The sequence below is a fragment of the Hippocampus zosterae genome, chromosome 7 (genome assembly GCF_025434085.1).
Source record: "Hippocampus zosterae strain Florida chromosome 7, ASM2543408v3, whole genome shotgun sequence".
Lineage (NCBI taxonomy): Eukaryota > Metazoa > Chordata > Actinopteri > Syngnathiformes > Syngnathidae > Hippocampus > Hippocampus zosterae.
The window spans coordinates 2,976,808-2,993,098 of record NC_067457.1 but is presented as its reverse complement, the minus strand read 5'-3'; the positions used below and the strand labels follow the sequence as shown (position 1 = coordinate 2,993,098).

The 16,291-nt window shown below is 48.5% G+C and overlaps 1 protein-coding gene and 1 long non-coding RNA gene across 3 annotated transcripts in view; both read left to right on the top strand.

The window, feature by feature from the left end:
* LOC127603502 (glutamate receptor ionotropic, delta-1-like) overlaps positions 1 to 6,890 on the top strand; it is a 43,710-nt gene extending 36,820 nt beyond the window's left edge. The window contains exons 16-18 of one of the 2 annotated variants that reach the window (XM_052069801.1): positions 2,204 to 2,444; positions 4,312 to 4,444; positions 4,815 to 6,890. In XM_052069801.1, coding sequence (XP_051925761.1) covers positions 2,204 to 2,444; positions 4,312 to 4,444; positions 4,815 to 5,215 — 775 coding nt within the window. In that variant the 3' untranslated portion in view covers positions 5,216 to 6,890. The remainder of the gene's footprint in view (positions 1 to 2,203; positions 2,445 to 4,311; positions 4,445 to 4,814) is intronic. The other variant, XM_052069802.1, reaches the window with a different exon arrangement.
* A 4,796-nt stretch (positions 6,891 to 11,686) lies between these two features.
* Positions 11,687 to 14,344, top strand: LOC127603177 (uncharacterized). Its single transcript, XR_007963006.1, has 3 exons — positions 11,687 to 13,210; positions 13,830 to 13,956; positions 14,072 to 14,344. It is a non-coding gene; the product is annotated as an uncharacterized LOC127603177 (long non-coding RNA).
* Positions 14,345 to 16,291: the final 1,947 nt, after the last annotated feature.

Sequence of the window (16,291 nt, the reverse complement as noted above, 5' to 3'; positions counted from 1 at the left end):
AAAATTCACGTGAGCGTCTCCGTCTTCATCCCCGGCAAATTGATCCCGAAGCGAGTTGGGGAATCATTTGGTTAAATCTCCACTTTGCATCAGCAACAAAACTTCTCACCCGTCTCGTATCGATCGCGCAAAGGCCAAGCAGACAAACACCAGCGTGATTGGGGGGGGGAAAAAAAACCTCCGTCGGGTCGTGCGATGTCACACCGCCGACTTTCCACCATGGCCCCTGTTGCTATGGAAACAACAGACTGTCACCTTCCAAGAAGATTGAACGTGCGTTGCGTTGTTCCACGTTAATGTGACCTTCCGCTGCCAATCTGTAAACGGTTTATCCTCGCCAACTTTTAAAGGATGGGCAAGCGCTTACGGCGAGGGGGGGGGGTGCCCTTGAACGCATCACCGGTTTGTAGGGTCACTGAATGCAAGGTTGCGCGGGAACCGTCCTCTTGCTCCTTTGCATCTTCAGCATCATGTTACCATGGCGACATTTCAGCATCATGTTACCATGGCGACATTTCAGCATCATGTTACCATGGCGACACACTGCTACCTCGACTCGAAGCCATTCCGCCACCAAACCTCTGCCTCAAATCAATTTTCAGCCCCATTGGAACAAATTGAAATTCCTTTCATCTATTCCCGCCCGTAAAAAAAAAAAAATGCCCACATTATCTTTTTTTTTTTTTTTTTCAATCATTGACTGGCTGCCATTTTCCAAGCAGAGTTGCACATATTGCAAGCCATTGTCGTCAGAATATTGTGTTCCGTGAACACAGTCACAAAAGAAGACTTTCACCAGAAAAAAAGGCTTTCCAGCATTTTTTTTTTGCCGTTCTTTAGTAATCAGCAGTAGACTTTGACAGGAATATAATTTTTCTCTTGTGACACCCGATAAAATTTTAAAAACAGGACGGAGAAGGGGCTTTTGCTAGCCAAATTGACACGACTAAGAAACGTCATCGCAACGCTGACTCACCCGGTGACTCATGTCAGACGTCCGGCTTATTTACATGCCGTTCAAAATTCTTGTCAGGAGAGTTCAGGATGGAGATCATAACAATCCCCCCCCCACGTGGGTGTCGTCCCAAATGGGAGCCGAAAAGGTCAAGCGCTCAGCCTAAGGGAGGACAAATTGATCGTGACGGTCTTCGCCGTCCTGCGGCACGTCCCGCGGTGCGTCTGGGTTCAACGTGCCGCTCGGGGGGTGGCCAATCCTCTGCTCGCTCTCGTTAATCCGGGCGCCTCTAGGGATTGCCCGAGTTAAGGCAAAGTTCCTCGCAAGAAGCTCAGCCGGGATGTGGCAACTGTGAAAGTGAGGCCACAAGCGCAGACGGCATCTCTGCCAAGGGGGGGGAATGACTCCAAAATGAGATTCTTTTTACAGAAGCACATGTAATGCTTTGCTGCCCTCTTGGCGCATGAGAACTGCACTATGTTGAGGTGCGTGGAGGAGCTTCATTTGGATAAAAGCCGTGCTTTGGCGCCATCTAGTGGCGTATTGCTGGCAAGGAACTACGTGAAAGGGAGTTGAAGAGCTTCGTTTGCAGAAAGGCGGCGCTCTTGCAGGCATCTTGGTGTCTAGGAACTATCTTGAAGTGAGTTGAGGCGATTGATTTCAACAAAAGGTACTGCAGGTTAACGGAATTGACCGTAAAGGTTTGAATAACTAAACAAACTCCCTGAGCAGCAACACCGGCGATGAACAGTCAAAACTGGATGTGAAAAAAAAATCGACCTGAAAAAATCAACTTGTCCGCATTGTTAGTTGGCATCAGCGCATGGCCCCCCCCCCCCTCCCTCTGAGCTGCTGAAGTAACAAAGAAGCCAAATCAATGGAGTCGCTCTCAAGCAGTGAAATAACACAGCGACCGTCTTCAGTCCAATCCAGATGACGCTTGATGACAGATAATTGCTTGCAAATGATGAAAATCCTCCTTGCCCCCCCCCCCCGACCCCACCCCCAAACATTGATTATCGCTGTCTGATCCACCCCATAGTGAGTTCCCAATTACAATGGTGCCGACGAAATGGCCGCCTTGTTACGCCGGCCTGTATCGCCGCGTTGCGCGCCGCCCACACATCAACACGCCGCCGGGAAAAAAACCCAAAACACGACGCATCACATTGGGGTGCGCATGAGGTGAAGCGGGAGGGCGGGCCCTGGGTGTTGATGACCCAGGTGTTTTTGTGCGTGCCCATCCAGGATCCTGGAGCTGCAGGAGAAGGGTGATCTGGACATCCTGAAGCAGAAATGGTGGCCCCGCGCGGGGCGCTGCGACCTGAGCAGCCACGCCAGCGCGCACCCGGACGGCCGCTCGCTCAAGCTGCACAGCTTCGCCGGCGTCTTCTGCATCCTGGCCGCCGGGCTGCTGCTGGCCTGCCTGGTGGCCGGCCTGGAGGCCTGGTGGAGCGGCGACGGCTGCCGCCGCCGCGGGGCCAAAGAGGTGACCGAGCTCGGGACCCGCCGCCGCGTTCTGCTTTAAGGATCCCGCCCGAGCCGGCCCCCCAACTTATTGGAGTTGCAGTTCACCAAGCTGTAGACTGGAGGCGCCGCGCGGGAGATTGAAATAATTTTTGGTCTGTTTGTGTGCCGCCTCCCCATTCCATTTCCACCACATCCCACGCTTGACGATGCAAGCGCTACTTTACTCAAGACGCAGTGCATATCAGTCAAAGTGTGTGTGGGAGTGCGCACAGTTATTTACACACACACACACACACACACACACACACTGCAATAGACACTCGCCGTCTCACAGAACCACCCCACACAACACGCAGCATATCATCAACACCGATACACAATATTTTTTTTTTTCATCACGCCATCTGTCATATTTCCTTAATGCCCCCCCTCCCCCCCACCTCCACCACCAAACCTCATCTTGACACTGCGCATACACCCAAGTGTGTGTGTGTGAGAGAGACAGAGAGAGAATTCTACTCATTGACTGGGACTAAAATGGCTTGTCAACGCTTTCCCCTTCCAAAGCTGAATTTCAGCTCCATGTCTGAGTGAGCCGTCCCAAATGATTTTTTTTTTCTCCCACGTGCGTTTATTGTATCGCAGGATGGAAGTAAACCAGCCAAAGATAAATCGTGTGAATCCGAAATGCTCTATTTAGTCCGCCCGGCTCACTCATGGCGTCCTTTATCCATCATATTAAATGCCTCTCCGCGTCTAATGAAAGTTATTTACATCCCAACACATTAAACAACCCACAAAGAGCGCATCAATATGTCTTAAATATAATTAAGCTTCTTTTTTTTTCGAGGGGGGGCATATTCCATGTTTTCAATCGCAGCCCCCAACGTCATAGCTTAATTTCAGCGCGACCGCCCGAGGGCCTCCCGCGTCCAACGAGCGCCTTGAACGTCCGCCGACGCGCCGCTCGCCTCCTCCGTGGCTTTATTGTTCCCTTTTTATTCTCCTCAGTCGGCTGTGAAACACGCTGAGCCAGGAATGTCCGACACGTCTTCATAAAATCCTTCATAAGATCCCCCTTTTATCGTCTTCGCAAACTCCCGCGGGCATCCTCGGATCGTCGTAAGATCTTCATAAAATAAAATACAGCCGCTGGACATGACGTTTGTTTAGCGCGTGGCAGTCCGACCGCAAGCCACAACTTTGATTCCCGCCCCGTCCGTCTTGTCTTTGTACGATTGGGGTACAGTGACCCCCCCCCCCCCCCCCCAGTCTGCCCCTTTTGAGGTCTGCAGATTTTCATGACCGGCGATAGTGCTCAGTTTGCTAAATTGCTAAATTAGTTTTGCTAAATTGCTAAATTAGCATTAGCAAATTAGCAATTGCTAAATTAGCATCAATGTTTGGCGAATTCTGCGTACGACACGACTAACCAGGATATTCGTTGTGCGACGCGGTAACACTGAATATGACGGGGGGGCTTCATCGGGGACCTTCTCCGCCTCTTTCGTCAAGTCAACAGTATTTATAGAGCACTTTCAAACAGCCATCGCTGCATGCAAAGTGCTGTACATGGAGCGATTTAACATACACAATAAACAGTAAGACGAATCGGTAGAAAGCACCAAGCAGTAAAATCAAGAACAAAAAAAAGAAGAAAAAAAAAAAACGTCGTGCCCGCCCACTGTTATTTTGCCTGCATGTCTTTCAGTTACGCAGGTGACGGCGGGGTCCCTGGAGTAAAGCATGAGCAGCCGTCGGGGCCTCGGTGGCGGGGAGGTGGCGGGGGGGGGGGCGGCTTGGGGAGTGGCAATCACAGTTTTTGTCTTCCATGTGGACGTCTTGTCTCCTCCTGTGTTTGATGCTTCCTGTGTGCTGTCGTGCAGGTCGCTAAGGATTACAGGCTGGCTTTGGTTTCGGGTCCGTTGACTTATAATGACTTTGCTTCGTCCGAGGGGAGGAGGGACATTTGGACAGACAGAGGGAGAGGCTGGCAGGAAGCGCATGCCACTGGCACAGGTCAGAATAGAGCATACATGCACGTACAAACAAATATAAAAAAAAATAGTCCAAAGTCTTTAGTTGGTAGTCCCCCGGATGTCGGGACTCTGGCGTTGATCCCATCCTGGCATCCCATTTTAGTCCTCAGTTGTCCTAGGCCGACATCTTCATATGGTCTTGAGACTTTTTCCAAACAAAATCCATGCATGCAGGACTCCAGCATCGTTCCCGTCCTGACATCCCATCTCCAGTCATTAGTCCTTGATCTTGAACCTCGGACAAATTTGATTTCAAGAGCCGGGGTGTCGGCAGGGCGCGGGGCCGGCCGGGGCCGGGCGAGGGCGGCAGTGATTGCGCCAGAAGTAACAACCTCCCCTCCCCCCCATAGGACAAGGAGGTGAACCTGGAACAGGTGCATCGGCGTATGAACAGTCTTTTGGACGAGGACTTGGTCCACAAGCAGATCCCCGGCCCCTCTATCGAGATCTCTGCGCTGGACATCGGCAGCATGCGGCCCACCCAGGCGGGCCTGATGCCCACGGGCCTGGCTGTGACCACCTTCCTGCCCAGGGAGGGGGCGCCGCCGCCGGCATCTCTGAGCCACCCTCACCTTGGGGGGACCCTAGGCAGGACGCTACCGCCGCCGCAGCTCCCTGGCAGCACCACGCTACCGCCCCAGCTCGCGGGCACCATGCAGTGCAAGCACAGGGCGCCCAACGGGGGGCTCTTCCGCCAGAGCCCTGGCAAGGTGCCGCTCTACCAGGCAGGACCCATAGCCGCAGCCATTGACGCCACCCACAGCACCTCCATTTAGGCCTTGAGGCACCCACCCCTCAAAAAAAGGAAGATTTTGTTTTTGTTTTTATCCAGCGCTCTTGACTGGTGTAAATAACAAAAAGAACAGAGTGAGCTCCAAATGTATTTTGAATATTCTCCATTTTTGAAGTTGAGCTCGACAAAACACATTCAAAAAGATGAACTATATAAACGATATAAATATCTATCTCGACATGATGCCAACGTTCTGACTGCTCTCCAAGTTTAGTTGAAAAAGGACAAGGAAAAAAAATTCATTGTAGTTGTTTACAAAGTGCCCCGGAAAAAAAAAACAAAAAAAAAACTGTTTCCATCCGCCGCCCGTTTGTTGTTAATGTCACGGTCACCTTGACAACCGACAGAAATCATCACAATCATTATCTTTAATCACCCATGTTTCATTCCCTCTCCCTAAAACTTCATTCGACGCTAAAATGTTTGAGAGGTCCGCGTTATTTTTATCTCGGGCCGAGATGCTCGGCGCTGGGTTGCCATGACAAACGCTATTCCAAACACACAAAACATTTTTTTTTTGTCTTTGGCAGCTTTCACTTCTCTTGTTCAACATGTTACGTGTCATAAGTGTGGGTTTGATCAATTCCAGCCGAGAAGGAAACGGGAGCGGCGTCACCCGAAGCGCAATTGGGGCGAATCTGTCGACATGCAGCGCCCCCTGCAGTCCTGGAGGAACGAAGGAAGGGCTTTGTTCACTTTTCAACAGACCAAATGTTCAACTTTTTGAGGCACAAAAATGTAATGAGTTCATTTCAAGACCTTGACCCTGTTCAGTGCTCATGAAATTCGCATCATTTTTCGGTTTAGGGCCCCTCGCTCACCGGCCTTGGAGACAAGTTGACGACTCGAGTCTCAGCGAGGACAACTGCGGAGAAGCCAGATCGCCAGGGAGTCTCGGTAATTTCAAACGGATCTTTTTTTCTTTTTTTTTTTTTGGTCGTCGGAGTCACGGCCGTTGCCATAGCGTGCCGCGCGCGTTCTCGAGACACCTATTTTCACAACTGTTTTAGATTGTGGAGGGGGGGGGGGAAACAGCGTAATGTCCCCTCTGATGTCATAATGGTGACATTTACCAAGGCTCATTTGGCGCATTAAGCCTCGTGAATCAAGTGAAACAAACACGAAGCGCAACTTTTTTTTTTTTTCCCTTCCGTTCCGCTCAATAAAGCAGTCTCGACCTCCTCGCCGCTATTTCCACACACCGCGCTACTCGCCTCCTCCCCGCCAGCTCTGGAAGTCCATCATGGGAGATTCCCGAAACGAACATTAGTTCAGGCTGCCGGTTGCTTTTCCTTCACTGCCGCGAGCCGGAAAAGATGAGCTGCGCTCGCTCCATGTCTGCATAGATTTCTCAGTGATCAAAGGTTGAGTGGAGACAACTTGGACTCTTTTTGGTCGTTCAAGATTTTTCCGCTTGAATGTTAACATTCAAATGTTAACAAGCCACGCCTACAATTTAAAGACGCCATCTTGACCAAGTCCAATTGCATCCGTTCAACTTTCAGCTCACGTCCACTCGCTTGTGTGTCCCGGGGAGGCTTTGCTTGTCTTTAGTGTTCCGACGGAGGACTTTTTATTTATCGACACGCTGCTTGGACTTTCGTATCTTTAATAAAGGAGTATGTTTACAACACGTCGGGCTCCTCCTCTTTTGAATGTCACCGCCGGTCATCGCAAACGCGCTCCGGCGTCGCCGTCGTGACGCTTGCCCGCGGCTTGTCAGCTGTCCTCTGGCCTCACGCTCATCGGCGGACGCTGACGCCGCGAAAAGGGACAACGGCTACAATGGGATGTGGTGCGCGTTTGCATTCAGATGAAGTGTATATTCTTGAAATATTCGTTCCCCTGCTTCACTATCGATCGAGCGCTTAGGTTTTTGTCAGATGGCGATCGCTGTCGTCTCTATGCCCGATGCCGGGCGTTATGGGTAAAAAGGGCTAATTACTCGCTTCGGCGCCGGCAGCTGGAGGCCATCAAAGCCGGTCCGGCTGCCGTTGCCGTGGCGGCGACGGGGCAGTTATGGGCCGAGACGCCGCCTGGTCGGGAGACGGGTCAGCGGCGGTAAATGGGCGGCGCGGTGGAGAGGAGCTCCGATTAGCGCTGAAAGCACGCGGCGTGAAATGAAAGCTAAACATAAATATGCAAATGAGATGAGACAGCTGGGCTGCGGCTTCGGAGAAATGATTGCTGTGTACAGTGGTGCCTTGAAATCAAATCAACTTTCGGCATTGAAATGAATGGACGTGGAATAATCCGTTCCACAACCCCGCACCCGCAAAAAAACCACCCAGAATGTGGTTGATTTTATTTTTTTACATAAAAGAAATTATTGAACTTTACCTTACTGTATAAAAACACACATCTTGGCGACCAGTCCGTTCATTACCAGTGGCGTCTTCTCAGGTGTCTTGTCATCTCTTCATTTGAAAATCACTTTCCGGCGTCTTGCCAAAAATGTCAACAAAGTTGGCAAACCCGTTTAAATGGCAACTACTCATCAGCAGCTTTTTGTTTTTTTTTCCGCACGGACGACATGCTGACATTTTCTGGAAGGAAAATCGTCGTTTGGAGCATGGAAGCGAGTTTTTTGGGGCGCCGACACAGAAACTTCCAAGCCGTCACAACATTTCTCAGCCAGCTCGGCAACTTATCAGTGGTGAAGTGTCGGCGGTCTGCAGAAGGCGTTGAGATGTCACGCTGTCAAAAAAATGCCACAAAGATAGGTCGCGCCCAGTGGAGACGCCTCATGACGAGAGACGTGAGCGGCTGAAAAGCAAGAAAAATGTGCCCGAGTGCAAATGTTGAGTCAGGACAGAATTGTCGCATTAGCGAATGGACACAGATGCAAGATCATCTGTTAGAATTTAAGCATGTCAGCTAACAGACTGAGAAGGAAAACCCTTCGTTTGCCTTTTAGTACGTTAGCTAAAAAACACGAGGGAAGATTGTTGGGATTTTTAGGCGACCGGTTAACAGACAGAGAAGGAAGTTTGTCCACTGGCGTGTCGGCACAGCTGCTAACAGACCAAAATGGACGATCGTCTTTTAGCATGCTAGCACAGCGCTAACAGACGTCTTCTTTCACCGCCTGCTCGCCAACGAGCTAAAATGCTAATAATTTGGACAACTGAACTACTATCGCCATTCAGTGTCCCGATACTTTTGTTCTGACTACCATTTTTTTTCCCCACACCTTCCTATGTTAGCAAAAAAGCTACAATGTCGCCAATCTTCCCTCTCTGTCCATTATCTAGCGTGCCAAAATGTTACTGCCTCTGCCCGTGAATTGATGTGCTAAAAGGCTAGCGAACGATCTTCTGTCTTTTCCTGGCTGTGGATGTTAAAAAAAAAATAAAATAAATGTCAGCAGCTGAGTGTTGCGATTCATGTGCATAAATATCAATCTTCTCCTTGGGGGCTCTGTTGTCGTAGCGGAGCCCCCGCCGTGAACCCTTCATCGAATCAAAAAAGGGCGTAAACTAATTAGCGAGCGTGTGAATGGAGCGTTAATCGTGGAGAGCATGTCGGGGCTGACAAGAGTGGCGGGGGTCTTTGAAGTAGTGGGGGGGGGGGGGGGGGTGGGGGGGGGGGGCTTTGATTTGGAAGCCATTGTGTGGCTAATCGCCAGTTTCTGCTTCCCGGCATCTTGAAGGTTCCCCGCTGGGACTCCCATTTGTTTGCTCGCGCTAAAGGGATGCCCTAACCACATCTCTGAGGACTGTTGACAAAAGTACCGGGACACTTACTTGAAAGGCCTCTGCGACAAATCAGAATTAGCAGACATGCACTCCGGCGTGAATGCGAGGCTTTGCCTTGCTGGCATCCCAAAGTTGGCCACTTTTCGTTCCAAACATGAGTGAGAGCAACGCTTAGCGCCTCACAGTTTTCAAGCGACAAGTTCCACGCGCCACGTCTGCAGTTTATGTCTGTCTAAGAGGTTTTTTATCGTGTTTTTATCTGCCTCTTTATTTATTGCAGCCTGAGTACTTTTGATGGCTGTGGAACAAATTGCCCCTGGGCGATAATAAAGTCCTGTTTGTAGCTTCCATAAGTCATGTTGAACTAGAGCGTCACAACATTCGGGACTCTCTGCGTGATGGCCCGAGAGTCAATCCAAGAGTCGTTGATGTACGGGGGCATGAGCGAAGCACTACGCCCAGCTTCACTTTTTCCACATTTGCCAACGGCCAATGACCGCCAGTGAAGAAGAACAAGCGGAGACGAGACATTAGGCGCCGTGGTGTTTTATTTTCTGCGTTTGCAGGTTATGTGGAGAGCCAATGTACTACATTTTGCCATCCGGGCGCTGATCATCCTTCAGATTTCTCTTCTTCCTCTTGCTCTTGACTGCCGTCCACCTGTGGTTAATTAAGACCTCTCAAAGGTGATCAGTGCAAACCGCTCGCAGCTCGGCTCCACTTTCAGCATATTTGCAAACACGTCCACAGCGAAAACAAACTATTTCCATGTGTAAAACAAGAAGCGAATCCATTTCGGAGTGAGTAGCAAAAATGTGGCGAAAGCAAAGAGAAGAGAAGGAAACGAAGAAGGCCGAGGACGTGTCGTGACAAGGAGTTGATGGTGTCCACTTAGATGACTCGGCGGGAGGTTGTGATTGTCTACCGGGGAGTCGAGGAGGAAATTGGAAGCTCTGGGGGAACGCAGCGGCTCACCCGGGCTTGGTGCTCCACCGGGAAATTTCTTGCTCGCCGCGATGAACTGAGGTGAGCTTGTATCAAGGAAGCCGTTCGCCGCCTTTGATGCATGCTGCTGCTCACTGTGGGTGAGTCAAGAAACATATTTGGCCACTTATATGAGCAAATGCATTTATAGCTAATAAATGCACGAAGCGCAATAGGCATCTGGTCCTCTCTGCAGGTGAGTTAATAAATATGAAAAAAAAATTTAAAAAAAAGACCCACCCCTCTTGGTGAAGCTCCTTACCTCTCTCACAGACACATGGCACTTTTACTGCGTTGGAGAAAATAAAACGCCCCTATCGTGAATCGCCGCCAGTAAACGAGGAATTTTCTTCTCCATCCGGCTGATGAAGTCTTCATTCGTTGGCAGCGGGAGACGCCAGAGGGTCTTTTACGGCCTCGCCGCAACTTCCAAATCTGAGATCAAATCCTCTCCGGTGGGGGGGAATGTGCGTCAGATCACAGAGGTAAAAAAAATAAAAAATCCCTGACAACTTCTGACAGCCAGCCGCGTTCACTTTCGCCCACTCAGCTTTTTCAACTGCTTCACATACTCCAGCCTCTAGGGGGCAGCGGAAAAGTGTCTGGCAGGTGGGCTGCGGATTTGATGGAGTCTCAAGATGGCTTCGCGCCGCACGCTTTAGGTAAAACAATCGAGGCCGCGTTGGGAAATCAGTCCCCGATCTGCCGTGCGTTACGCGCTCTACATTACAACGGCGCTCAGCGCGAGTCAAATCAATGAGTTGTGGCACAAAAAACCCCTTTTAGAAAAGTTCAACGCCTCGCAATGTGCGTTCGAGGATTTTTTTGGGGGAGTGCCGACATTTATGCTACACTCGGGGTGTTCCACGCTGTCTTATCTGTAACTTTGACTGTGTAGAGCTTTAAAAGGCAGGGCCCGTTGAGTGAGGCTAAAAGGTTAGCCAGTCAGTGTGTTGAGTGACCCGGGGTCAATCGCGGCTGTGCAGCTAGCATAACGACGTATCTGTGGTCATGTTGTTACCATTTGCTCAAGAAAGCCACTGAAAGCAAACCTTTGACCCGATGTGAAGGGAGGACAAGTCAGTCTAACTTGCGGTTGCTAGGCTATATCGAAATCGCTAACGACGTTTCCTTCGTTAGGTGTGCACATATTACAGGAAAAGCATTGCACTTAGTTATGTATGATTAAAAAAAAAACAAACAAAACACAAAATCCGACGTAAATATGCCACACGAGAGTCACACAAACCATGAAACACGATGCCAAGCTACGTTTGAGGTGTGTCGACATTGCGCGTTATGCAAATATGCGACATTAAAGGTGTATCAGCAACAACAAACAAGGGTGGAAAAGTCATCTGCAGGCCAACCAAACACTAAACGTTTCATCATTTAAATTATTGTTGTATTATTTACTTTTGCGTTGTCCCTGCCCAGCGTTGGGTCGTCGATTTACACGGAATTTGGGTGTTGTCTTTCATGAACGTCGTTAACACATGAAATGTACATGGGAACGGTTCATCAATGAGAATTGTTCATTTGGACCCGCAATGGAAATCCAGCCTTAATTATATTCTTTAAGCTTCAGTGCTCATTTACTGAACACGATCTTTTATTAATCCCACAGTGGGCAAATTAAAAATGAAGTGTAAGCATTAATATGGTGCAAACCAGAGCAACATGGCCGGGAACAAAAAAAGAGGATAATCCTTTGTGCAGATGGGGCGGGAATATGTGTTTGCACACACACACACACACACACACACACATAAAAAAGGTCTGTACTTTTACTCAAGCAGTATGAAGTGCAATTTGGCAACTCCACATTGTTATGAAAGTGCCGATGGCACTCAAGTCGTACTCATTGACTCGCACGGTGTAAACAAAAAGATTGATACGTGACAATAAAAGTTGTCCGTGATGGTGTAGTGGTTCCCTCCCGTTGTGCTTCTCTTTCATGCAGTTAAAGCTTCTTTCGCACATTCTCTAAAAGTGGCACTTTCACTTCCAGAGAGAGTCCATCATCGGTCTCAGCGTGATCAAGACCAAGCGAGGGGGAAAAAAAAAAAGCTCCTTGTCGCCACGACAACCACTTATCAAGTCGGAGGCAGAAAGCTCGGACGTGCGGCGTCCGCTCGGCTGCGTTGCCAGGACGACGGAGGTGATGGAGTGAAAGGAGAGCGGCAATGCGGGTCTTGAGGACGGCTGCTGGTCATTGCGGTGTTCAGTGCCTACCAATGAATGAGGCCTGGCTGGAGAAAAGAGAGAAAAACATTGGTGGACGTATCACAGAGTCAAAGGTGGAAAGCTTTTAGTGTCTATGCGGCGGCACTCAGGGAAAATACGACCCGGTCATTTACATTATATTAAGACTAAAAGAAAAGTGGAATCCTGAAATACTGAAACCCATAATTACATTTTCAGCCTTTTCATGTCATGTCTATTCAAATGGTTCTGTGCCTTTTCTTCTCTTTCAGGCTATTCACTTGGTGCTTTTTTTCTGGCTTGTAGCAACACTTCTCTCCGGTTAACACGATTATTACTATCATCATATGAAGCATATTGCATTTTATGAAACATAAGATAACCACGGTCTTCTGTTCCAAATTTCAAATTTGGCATTTAGCAGATAACCTCAGCAAAAATCATGCAGTGATCTATCCATACCATCTATACTGGCTTCAGTAACTTCAAATAATCATTTTTATCTGCGCTTTTATAATTAATGACGTACTTCACTAACAAAACTGATCTATTGTCGTCATTTGATTGGTCTCGATCTTAACGTCGCCGATGCTCCCTGTGGGTGTCTCATCCAATCGGATTTCAGCCGGTCTGGCGTCATCAAGATGTGCCTTCGAAGACGTTAAGAACATTTATTTGCACAACAACAACAACAAAAAACATCATACTTTCAAAATACAATTTAATGAAGAGGAACTATTCGATCAACCTTGAGATTAACTAAAAATAAATTTTTAAAATACCATCAAAAATGGAGTGACGTCTCATTAAACCAATCAAAAGTTGACTTTCAAAGCTTTTCTCTGATTGGCTGACCCTGACCAGTGTGTTTGTCATTAGCACCTGCTGTTAATATCAGTGCTTGTCTTGAATTGCTAGCTTGTTTCTTTCGAGTTCTCAGGTAAATTAGCGTGGGGAAAAGGGAATTATTGTCGAAAATTAAACAAATAAAACTCTACTACAGCTTTATTGAACCAAGCAGTGGAAGGTTGCTGTGTTTTTCTTCTTCAATTAACTATCATTTTGGGTAAGTGGAGGCCTTTTGTCTTTCTATCATTAGAACGTGGCTACAATGTGCTGTTATTCTCCTCTACAGTATCAGTATGTTTTACAAGCTTTCCCCTCAATTTAAAACAATTCCCATGTATTTCCTCATAACATACTTTTTGGTATGCTTTTGTTGAAAAACGTCAAGAATCAAGAACACACGTCAAACGTCAAGAACACACACACACGTTTGTATACAAATATCAGAAAGTCCATTTTCCATAAAATGGCGGCGTTAATCTCGGACACGGATGAAATGGTGTAATATTTTGGCATTTTTATTGTCGGGGGTGCTTGTGATGTCGATTATGTTGAAGAGGACATAAATGAATGAAAGTCTGTCTGTGGAGGCGTGGACGTTGGCCTCTGGCCATCAAATGCCCCCGTGGAGAAGCCTCTTCAGGATAGATGGCACCAATATTTTGGACGTAATCGCCTTGACGCGAGTAAAGGTCGCCATTTGTAACAGACTCGCTGAGTGTCGCTGTGAAATTCACCAAGCGCAGTCCAACGCAAGGCCAAATCCTGACTTTTAGCACTTGAATCATTGCGGGCTGTAACCGTAGCCCGGCTGGCCTTCCATTTGTCATTTTTCACAGCTAAGACAGTGGAAGCACAAGTACTCGTGGAGAACAACAAGGAGAAAAAAAAAAAGTCTTCAACGACTTTGAGGAGTCCCGTAAACGCCGCTGATGGCCTCCAGGACAAATGGTCACAAGCTCTGCGGTGGGCCGCTCTCCATTTGGAAGGCAGAGGCATCGACATTTTTCTGTTTAATGACGTGCATGTCGAGCGCGGCGCGACTCAAATGGTGTTTTAACGGCACGCTGTCACTTTGCAGGAGCCAGCGTGGAACAATTGGCCACCTGGGAAAATTAGGAGGAGGCGAGGACGCGACGAGGATGAGTAGGCGGAGGAGGAAGAGCTAAGCGGAGCTGAGGTGAGGACGGACTAATTGGGCAGAGAAGAATCCGTATCAAGGTGAACGACAACGCATACTTGTTAGCACAGCGCTACCTTGACCTGATTTTCATTTTTTTTCTTCGTGACAAAGTGGGGAAAAAAAGAACATGTTCCCAGAACAGTGACTCCTATGCTAATATCTTTTGCCTTTGTCACACCTCAAACAATAAAAGAACAAAAACGAGACAGAGAAAAGGCTTTTAAATATAAAAAAAAATCTATATTTATTGGCATATATCTATCTGACCTCGTAAACAATGTACCAAGACGAGATTATCACCTAATCTTCATTTTTCTACTCAAAAGCTGTGCTGATCTCAAGTCCATAGTGATCCAACGGCAGCGATCGTACACCATCCGTTCGTAGTCGGCCATGTTGGCCAACTCCACAGGCGAACGACATTTGACCCGCAAACTTTTCTGAAGGCCCGGATCTCGAATGTTTCATTCCTTTTGGCACAAGCCACTGTTGTGCAACCAGAAACTGAACCTGAAAATTCGCAACATGGGTTTGAGCCGTGTCGCCATGGCAACAGAGAACTGAGGTCGGGAGAGGTTGTGCACTTAACCACATGACGAGATTCAGGTTTCCGCTGTCAGGCTGCCGCAACAATGTTTACCACAAGTGCTGTCATCTTGAACTCGACGTTGAATTTTATTCTATTTTTTTTTCTTGCCCCCCCCCCTCGAATAGAGAAAAAAAAAACACGGCATTGCCTTTCACCGCGGTTCTGTCTGTCTGTTCATATTCCAAACAGTGGGTTTTTGTTTCTTTTTTAGTTGGTGAGTTTCTTCTGAGGCTGCTTCATAGTCCAATGATTCCTCGATGATCAAACTGGTTGATTCATTTGACGATGGATTAGTTGTCAATCAATTGTGACACCTTCAAACGCGCAAACGGTGACTGTGTTTTCGTGCGCTCCGTTGCACTCTCTTTTGTTTGCAGCCATGTTGTTTGTGTGAGCATTAGGGGGATGTGCTTTCAACTACAGATGCACCCCCCCAAAAAAAAATCATATAAAGAAATAAAATAAAAGTCATCTGGACAAATAAATTCGATTAATGACCCAGCCCTTGGCAGTAGCATGATAATGAGTATTTAATGCAGCAATCTATAATGGTGTCAAAAGAGTCCAGTGAATAAGCAAAATAGGATTTTTTTTTTTTGTCTTCCGATTGTTAAAGCGTTTCAAATCAATGTCTTTACTTTCTGCGTCCGCTCTTAATAAAAGTCATTTGGCGCGGCGCGGCGGGTCAGCCTGCCTGCGAGCCTGAAAGTGAGGAAAATGCGATAAAAGTGTCTTCCAATCTCGCCGGCCTTCATCCCCGCCGGCTGCGCTGCAATTTCCACGGGAGATGGAGAAACTTGGAAGCAGCCGAGGTGAGGCGCCGAGGCCCGCACTTTAAATGGAATAAATTACCGCGCGCATTCGCCCGCCCGGCTCCGCGTTCCCCGCACTGCATTTGGCTCACGCCGGACGGCCGCACTGCAGTGCTTCCTATGATCCGACCTGACCCGCGTGAGGTCAATTCGATGCGTGAGGTCGGCAACTTTTTGGCACCGGGCGAAACCGCAACGTCCTCCCTTAAAATGCCGTTGCCGTTTCAGAGTTACCCGTTTTCCAGAAAGCACGCCGGTTGGTACGGGCAGGCTGGGATTCGGTTGCGATTCGGCGCACTTTTGTGCCCCAACGGGCTTGGCAGCTTTGAGGCACGCTGGCAGACAACCAATGTAATTAACGACCAGATGACGACGTCTCTTCGGTAATACAGAACCACATTTGGCCGTTTTTAATGTTTGCCGTTCGCACGGCGCAGAGCAAAGGAATGCCCGCGCGTTATTGTTGGTCTCCGTTTGCATGCGTCGCTGCTCCATGTTATGTATAGTAGCGCTTGTTGGAAGCTTGGCGTTCAAAGTATTAAAAGTCAGAAAGCCTCATCGACATATCTATGTGCACGCGCACCTCCCTACCTGCGTACCGTGCGGCTTTGTTTCCCCCCAGAAGGCGTTTTGGCTTTGAAGCCGGCATGTGATGTAACGCCGTCTCATCCCGACATAATCCGCCTCTCGTCGGGGATGCGCCGCGAGTTTAGCGGA